This window comes from Salvelinus fontinalis, chromosome 26 (genome assembly GCF_029448725.1).
Source record: "Salvelinus fontinalis isolate EN_2023a chromosome 26, ASM2944872v1, whole genome shotgun sequence".
In the NCBI taxonomy this organism is placed as follows: domain Eukaryota; kingdom Metazoa; phylum Chordata; class Actinopteri; order Salmoniformes; family Salmonidae; genus Salvelinus; species Salvelinus fontinalis.
In genome coordinates, this window is record NC_074690.1 from 19942690 (window position 1) to 19952032 (window position 9343).

The 9343-nt window shown below is 45.8% G+C and overlaps 1 protein-coding gene across 4 annotated transcripts in view; it reads left to right on the forward strand.

The window, feature by feature from the left end:
* Nucleotides 1–9343, forward strand: part of LOC129823860 (cAMP-specific 3',5'-cyclic phosphodiesterase 4D-like) — an 86400-nt gene that overhangs the window by 68566 nt on the left and 8491 nt on the right. For 2 of the 4 annotated variants that reach the window (XM_055882904.1, XM_055882906.1), the window contains 7 exons: nucleotides 4938–5031; nucleotides 5892–6076; nucleotides 6232–6330; nucleotides 6449–6613; nucleotides 8240–8339; nucleotides 8514–8791; nucleotides 9088–9270. In XM_055882904.1, the coding sequence (XP_055738879.1) occupies nucleotides 4938–5031; nucleotides 5892–6076; nucleotides 6232–6330; nucleotides 6449–6613; nucleotides 8240–8339; nucleotides 8514–8791; nucleotides 9088–9270 (1104 nt within the window). Of the gene's footprint in view, nucleotides 1–3112; nucleotides 3494–4937; nucleotides 5032–5891; nucleotides 6077–6231; nucleotides 6331–6448; nucleotides 6614–8239; nucleotides 8340–8513; nucleotides 8792–9087; nucleotides 9271–9343 lie in introns of those variants that run through there. The other 2 variants (XM_055882907.1, XM_055882905.1) reach the window with 2 other exon arrangements.

Consider the following 9343-nt stretch of genomic DNA (forward strand, 5'->3'; position numbering starts at 1 on the left):
CCTGGATACTCACCACACACAGGCTCTCCCTGGATACCCACCACACACAGGCTCTCCCTGGATACATACACCACACACAGGCTCTCCCTGGATACCCACCACACACAGGCTCTCCCTGGATACATACACCACACACAGGCTCTCCCTGGATAACCACCACACACAGGCTCTCCCTGGATACATACACCACACACAGGCTCTCCCTGGATACATACACCACACACAGGCTCTCCCTGGATACATACACCACACACAGGCTCTCCCTGGATACCCACCACACACAGGCTCTCCCTGAATACCCACCACACACAGGCTCTCCCTGGATACATACACCACACACAGGCTCTCCCTGGATACATACACCACACACAGGCTCTCCCCGGATACCCACCACACACAGGCTCTCCCTGGATACCCACCACACACAGGCTCTCCCTGGATACATACACCACACACAGGCTCTCCCTGGATACATACACCACACACAGGCTCTCCCTGGATACATACACCACACACAGGCTCTCCCTGGATACCCACCACACACAGGCTCTCCCTGGATACCCACCACACACAGGCTCTCCCTGGATACATACACCACACACAGGCTCTCCCTGGATACATACACCACACACAGGCTCTCCCTGGATACCCACCACGCACAGGCTCTCCCTGGATACTCACCACACACAGGCTCTCCCTGGATACATACACCACACATCAGGCTCTCCCTGGATACCCACCACACACAGGCTCTCCCTGGATACCCACCACACACAGGCTCTCCCTGGATACTCACCACACACAGGCTCTCCCTGGATACCCACCACACACAGGCTCTCCCTGGATACATACACCACACACAGGCTCTCCCTGGATACCCACCACACACAGGCTCTCCCTGGATACATACACCACACACAGGCTCTCCCTGGATACATACACCACACACAGGCTCTCCCTGGATACATACACCACACACAGGCTCTCCCTGGATACCCACCACACACAGGCTCTCCCTGAATACCCACCACACACAGGCTCTCCCTGGATACATACACCACACACAGGCTCTCCCTGGATACATACACCACACACAGGCTCTCCCCGGATACCCACCACACACAGGCTCTCCCTGGATACCCACCACACACAGGCTCTCCCTGGATACATACACCACACACAGGCTCTCCCTGGATACATACACCACACACAGGCTCTCCCTGGATACATACACCACACACAGGCTCTCCCTGGATACCCACCACACACAGGCTCTCCCTGGATACCCACCACACACAGGCTCTCCCTGGATACATACACCACACACAGGCTCTCCCTGGATACATACACCACACACAGGCTCTCCCTGGATACCCACCACACACAGGCTCTCCCTGAATACCCACCACACACAGGCTCTCCCTGGATACCCACCACACACAGGCTCTCCCTGGATACATACACCACACACAGGCTCTCCCTGGATACATACACCACACACAGGCTCTCCCTGGATACATACACCACACACAGGCTCTCCCTGGATACATACACCACACACAGGCTCTCCCTGGATACATACACCACACACAGGCTCTCCCTGGATACCCACCACACACAGGCTCTCCCTGGATACATACACCACACACAGGCTCTCCCTGGATACATACACCACACACAGGCTCTCCCTGGATACCCACTACACACAGGCTCTCCCTGGATACCCACCACACACAGGCTCTCCCTGGATACATACACCACACACAGGCTCTCCCTGGATACCCACCACACACAGGCTCTCCCTGGATACATACACCACACACAGGCTCTCCCTGGATACATACACCACACACAGGCTCTCCCTGGATACATACACCACACACAGGCTCTCCCTGGATACATACACCACACACAGGCTCTCCCTGGATACATACACCATAGACATACATGCAAGGCACACATGTGGTTGTGCGTTTCATGTGCTGCACCCCCACATTGCTGCCGATCGTCAATGAAAAGGGAGTCAGTGCGGAGGAATCATCAATGCTGGCACTTGATTTTTCTAAACATTTCACTCTTTGTCGTTGCTCTTTGTGTGGTTTATTTGACCTTCACTACATTGTATCATATGGGGAAACATAATGTGCAATGGATTTTTCTGAAATTCTCTCCTTCTATAATGTATTTTCTATTCTGCTTTCTGCAAACGTTTGTTATTTACATTCATAATAGGATAATGATATGTTGCCTATCATGCCGAATCATCCTATCGTCCCCTTTTTTCTCTTTCCTCATAGCTTAGATCTACAGATACTTTAAATTACATGAATGACGATGAAACAAGTAACACATTCATGTGTTCACATAAATTGTATTTTTATGTGGCTAAACCAACTAAGCTCGTAATTAAACAATTTTATTCGTATATACAGATGACATACAAGTTTGATTTTAAGGCACAAGTTCACATGTTCGAGAAGGTGGCAGGTGGCGCAGTGGTCTAGGGCACTGCATCGCAGTGCTAGCTGCGCCACCAGAGTCTCTGGGTTCTCGCCCAGGCTCTGTCGCAGCCGGCCGCAACCGGGAGGTCCGTGGGGCGACGCACAATTGGCATAGCGTCGTCCGGGTTAGGGAGGGTTTGGCCGGTAGGGATATCCTTGTCTCAGTATGTAAAATGTAATAAATGTATGCACTCTACTGTAAGTCGCTCTGGATAAGAGCGTCTGCTAAATGACTAAAATGTAAATGTAAGGTATTTCTGCCAAAAAAACGCATTTTGATGAAAAAATATTTTTTATGTTCAAATGGCTCTGCTGTGAAGTCGTGACTTACGACATACACCTAGTATCCTGAATTGGGTCACATACAGTATATGAAATACCTCAGCCATTCAAGGCATCAGATTTCCTCATCATCTTTAACTTGGTGCACATGGTGAAGCCTCGAACACAACCAGCCCCTGCCTACTCTCCCCCCACCGTGGGCCAATCAGCTCCATTTCCCTGTCCCAGCCTCTGATGCAGCAGGCTGCTGATTTGTTCCTTCCTTTAGGCATACAGTATGGGGGGGGGGGGGGGGGGGTGGTAATTGGGAGTAGCGTGTGCTGCTCTCCTCTGTTTACACGCGGAGCAGCAGGCAGACTAGTGCTGCTGAGGGAGAGAGGAGAGTAAGCGGCAGGAGTCGCTTCTCTGCCATGCTCCCCACACCCTGCATCCTCAGCCTGGCTTCCACACTTCCTCCACCAAGGCAATCCTCTTACTTGCCCATTCCCGCTAGAGTGTGTGGATAAAACCTTCCCAATGCACTGTGTGTAGACTATCTGCTTGCAGTGGAATTAAGGAGCTCAGACAAGCAGGACAGGAGCACAGTACGGACTCTAAGCCCAGTACAGCAGCTACAGGAAGGACCCTGCTTTTTTCCCCACCCCATGCATTATTTATTGCTGAAATGCCCGAAGTCAATGACTTGTTCTCTGTCGAGGATGTACCTTCAGGTAAGACGGGCTGGGATGGGATGGGATACACGTGTTGCTTGGTGAATGAATGTGTAGCACAGGTGTCCATCCTTGTTTGCAGAGTTCTTTGCAATTAGTTGGGAAGTGATGCTGTTTTTGCAGCATGTGTGTGTGGGTGTGTGTGTCAGGAGTGCTTGTGCATGTGTGTATGAGTGAGTCCATAAAGTGTATGTGCAGATATGTGTGTGCAAGAAGTATGTGTGAACATATGTACAGTACATGCAGCGTGCACAGTGTGTGTATATACTGTCTTTTTCTGTGTGTACATGCTCGGTTGGCATCTTCAGAGCACACTTTTGGTGTTTCAGAGGGGGGGAAATGTATTATCTTTGTGTATGATGATTATAAAGTATAATCACTGGTGTAGCATACCCTCCTGCAGCTTTGGGGAGCCAGGCTCAACCAATCAGAATTTGTTTTTCCCCACAAAAGGGCTTTATTACAGACAGAAATACTCCTCGGTTTCATCAGCTGTGTGGTCTCAAATGATCCCGCAGGTGAAGAAGCCAGATGTGGAGGTCCTGGGCTGGCGTGGTTACATGTGGTAGTGAGGCCAGTTGGGCATACTGCCAAACTCTCTAAAACAACGTTGGAGACGGCTTATGGTAGAGAAATTAACATTAAATTCTCTGGCAACAGCTCTGGTGCTCATTCCTGCAGTCAGCAGCGCTCAAAATTTGAGACATCTGTGGCATTGTGTTGTGTGATAAAACTACACATTTTAAAGTGGCCTTTAAATGCCCCCAACACAAGGTGCACCTGTGTAATGATCATGCTGTTTAACCAGCTTCTTGACATGCCACATCTGTCAGTTGGATGGATTATCTTGGTAAAGGAGAAATGCTCACTAACAGGGATGTAAACACATTTGTGCAGAAAATTGACCGTCACTGATGGAGTCTATATTATTTTGTCAATATCTGAAAAAATATTTGAATCAGTGTTCTGTAGCATATGCTTAAACAATTGAAGTATTTGCTGTGTTAGACTTAAGGGATAATGTTTGAGATATAAATGTTGTATGTTCTAAATCTAGAAAGACATGCCAAAATGTTAACAAAATTAGCACAGGAGCTTTTAATAGTGCATTAAAATAAAACTTTTGTTAATATTAAGAAAAATATTTGTCCAGTCTTTAAAGAATTCCTGAGCTCTAAAACGTTTTACATTTTAGTAATTTAGCGGACGCTCTTATCCAGAGCGAATTATACTTAGTTATATTCATCTTAAGAAAGCTAGGTGGGACAACCCCATATGCATCACAGTCATAGTAAGTACATTTTTCTTCAATGAAGAAGTTACCAGACACACATATGCAAACTACCAAATGTCTCACAGTGTAGATGTGCCTGTCATGTGTATGTCCACAGTAGAGACTATTTTGTGACAGTCTGAGTAATGCAGTGTGTTGTTGTCTCCTCAGTTCAAGAGGATGCTGAACAGAGAGCTCACTCAGCTATCAGAGACCAGCAGATCAGGGAACCAGGTGTCAGAGTTCATCTCCAGCACCTTCCTAGGTACGTCTTTCTCTCCACCACCTTTCACTGTCTGACTGTCTTAGTAGAGACATCTACCGTATGTACTGTAATGTGAATCTAATAGTTACTAATGTATACTTAAAGTATAGTTACTGTTACGTTCCCCAGGACGAAAACCAAAAATTGACGCTCAATCAGAAAGGGGAACTCACAAAGAGTCACTAACAACAACCAAAACAAAACAGGTAGGGTTTTAGGAGGGGTTCTGAAAGACACTCACGGGGGAGTGCACTGAAAGTTGACTAGCAACAAAAACAAGGACCTAAAAGACACCCACTAAATTCACCCAAGAAGAGGCAAACAAAATAAAAACCCAAACCAAACTTAAAGACAGGAAGCAAACCAAAAAGTGGAGCAAAACGAAAGCAGGGCAGATAAGATAAAGGATTGTTTGTCTGGAAATCAAATAGGGCGAGCCAACTAAAAGTGTTAACTCTCCACGTCGCTCAAGACCATTGGAGCACTGGACCAGCCACTCTTAAATAGCACCTGGGCCAGCACAGGTGAAACACCTTCCCCCTAACGAGACGACCAACCAGCACAGGTGTAGTACATACTGACTAACGAGGTGACACCAATCGGTGCGCCCCACTTGCTAACGTCCAACCTCCAAATATAAATGGAAAAACCAAAGCCTGTAACATTACATGTGATTATGCCAAGACAATACAAATCCAGGCAACTACATGATATCTGTGCAACTTCAACTCAGTGTAAAGTGTAACCAGCGCTGGTTTCAATAGACAACCCTTCTGAACTCTATTGTTATTACTGTGGAATAACTGTGGAATACCTGTGGAATAACTGTGGAATAACTGTGGAATAACTGTGCACCACAGAAAAGCAACATGACATGGAGATCATGTCTCCAAACATCAAGGAGAAGAAGGAGAAAACGGACAAGAAGAAGCGTCCCATGTCCCAGATCGTGGGGGTGAAGAAGCCCAGAATCATCCCTAGTGTAGCCCCCTCCAGCATCCCCCGCTTCGGGGTCGCTTCCACTCAGGAGGGCTTTCTCGCCAAGGTAGTCCCTTCTTTTCTGACAATTAGAAAGTACCTCACTTTTAGGGTTCTGTTCTGCCACAAGTTCTGTCACTCTTAGGATTTAATAGTCCCCAGCACGTTTTGGAGTTAAAGGATCTGCAGTTTTTTTCTAACAAATGTTTTTCCATCTGGCAGCAGTTGGAAGATATAAACCGATGGGGTGTGGATATTTTCAAAATATCTGAATATTCTGGGAATCGTCCGCTGACGGTGGCGATTTATTCAATTTTCCAGGTATGTCATCCTCATGTTTCCAAATGAGTCCTCTTCTAAATGGGCCCTCTTACATGGCTAAACAATTTACAAAGTCACTGATAAAAAATGATGAAAATAATATATGTATTCCATATAGGAGCGAGAGCTGCTGAAGTCCTTCAAGATCCCTGCAGACACCTTCATCACCTTCATGATGACCCTGGAGGACCACTACCACCACGATGTGGCCTACCACAACAACATCCACGCTGCAGACGTGGTCCAGTCCACCCACGTCCTCCTCTCTACCCCTGCCTTGGAGGTATGACAACTTTTTAGCTAAAAATACTGTATATATATATATATATATATATATATATACATTTATTATTTATTAAAATATATATATATATATATATATATACACATACATTATTTTTTTTTATTTTTTTACACATTTCAAATGTTATATGTCATTGTTTTTGTTGACAATACTGTTTTGTGTTTAGTTTATTTTTTTACTGTAAGAAAATGTAAAGTATACCACAATGCAATATAATGTTCAAAACTGTACACCTTCTGCAGGGCTATACAGTACATCGTTTAACTTCAAAGTTATGGACATTAGAAAAAAGGTGTTTTGAAAATTGGGGCAGACATGTGTCCCACCTGTCCCATATTGTTGTTGCGCCTATGCACAAGTCCCATACACATTCTCACACACATACTGTACAGCAGTGGTGACCAACCCATTCTGAGTGAAGATCACTTTCTGAGTCAAAAAGCAAGACGAGATCTACCACTCAGATTTTTTTTAATAGGACTTAAAAAAACGGAAGCCAATGCAACATTAACCTATTTAAAACAGCACTGTAGCAATGAGGTTTGTGCAGTAGGCTATAGTCCCAATACATTATTACCACATATTGTCTTTGCTTGAATATCCCTGCCAATGCAATGTTGTTCGGGACTATAAAAAATACAAAAAACTGATCAGTAGATATTGTTGTATTACTGGTGAGGCAACGCTGAGTGAGCATACTGTACGTTTAAAAATTTACTGGGCTGATTGTGCCTGCATCTGATGGTCAGTCTCAGCAGAGGGAGAGTGCAGGAGGAGACTGAGGTCCACCTCTCAACGTCCCTCCGCTCTCCCTTTCCTCTGCTGACACTGACCAAAAAGGGACACCGTCTTCCACCTGATGGCCAAACTCGAGTTGCACCTCATTATCTCTGCATCGTGCACAAATTCATATTGTTACTCCTACGAACAGAGAAAGTTAAATATTTCTCGATATTAAAAAAGACCAAAATCTTCTAATAATAATGCAAGCCTATTAATACACTTTTCTACTCATTCATTACAGCGGCAGTGTTGGTTGTAGCGTGAGTGGAAGTTTGAAGAATGCACATTTTAATAGCCTCTAAAAGTGTTGAATAAAAAGTGTTGACAGTGCTGAGTAAGAACTTAAACATGAACTCACTCATAAAAACAGCAGCTCTTTGCTGTATTCATTGACATTCTCTCTTTGGTCATGATTTTAAACGTTTTGAAATCTCACAGTATCAACTTTGCTGCTGCTTTCTTTTCCGCCTGCTATGTTACTGTAGACACGGTAATCTGAGCCATCCGACTGGCCAGCGGTAAGCCTATAGTGCACTTGATTTGCTCTCCAGGCCCACCGAGAAGGCAGAGTTTGTACCTTCAGACACATTAAATGGTTAAAAATGGGAACATTTTGCCTACCTGACGTGCAGGGGAGCTGAATCGCGTGCACCTACGGCCAACAAAATAAAGGAATGCAAGGCTTTATCGTTGTTTTTACAGAAATGTTTTCCGATCGACTAGAAATGCCATGGAGGTTGCCCAGTCAATCGACCGGTTGGTGACCCCTGCTGTACAGTATTTACCTGCATTAACATCCCTGTGTTCCTCCAATCTCTACAGGCGGTGTTCACTGACTTGGAGATCCTAGCTGCTCTGTTTGCCAGTGCTATACATGATGTGGACCACCCAGGGGTATCTAACCAATTCCTCATCAACACCAGTGAGTTCACATATCCCCCTGGGCACAGAGATGTTTAAAATCTTGGAATCCTTTGTGGTTGTGTGTCCACATTTAAATTGTCTCATGGGCTGCATATGTCCCACACGCCGCCAGTTTGAGGCCCCTGCTGTAGAATGTGTGTTTGCACTGTTCCTCTCCTATGTGTCCGTCCAGACTCCGAGCTGGCCCTGATGTACAACGACGTGTCGGTTCTGGAAAACCACCACCTGGCCGTGGGCTTTAAGCTGCTGCAGGAGGACAACTGTGACATCTTCCAGAACCTCAGCAAGAAACAGAGGCAGTCCCTACGCAAGATGGTCATAGACATGGTGTTAGCCACAGACATGTCCAAACACATGAACCTGCTGGCTGACCTGAAGACTATGGTCGAGACCAAGAAGGTGACCAGTCTAGGAGTACTTCTACTAGACAACTATGGAGATCGTATCCAGGTAAGGCTCGCAGAATGATCAAATTAACTCTCCTAGAAGGGATTCATATTCAGCATTACCAATGTGAATTAGATGATGATATGGCCATTTGGCTGACACTGTCATCCAAAGCTTCTTACAATTAACACATTAATTCAGTGTATGTGGCATATTTAGGTATTGAACCCAAAACACTTGTTTTGACTGACAGCATCCTGCTCCAGCCAACTGAACCATTGGGATCGTATTATTGTCATATGATGTATGGTAATTTAATTTCCTTGATACTCAATAAGAAGTGTTTTTGGTTTCTCCAGGTCCTCCAGAATATGGTTCACTGTGCTGACCTCAGTAACCCCACCAAGCCCCTGGAGGTCTACCGCCAGTGGACTGACCGCATCATGGTGGAGTTCTTCACCCAGGGGGACAGGGAGAGGGACAAGGGCATGGAGATCAGCCCCATGTGTGACAAACACAATGCCTCCATCGAGAAGAACCAGGTACAGTTATTATACACACAGGCACTGAGACACATACAGTACAGTATGCACACACTATGTTCACATGCAGAAG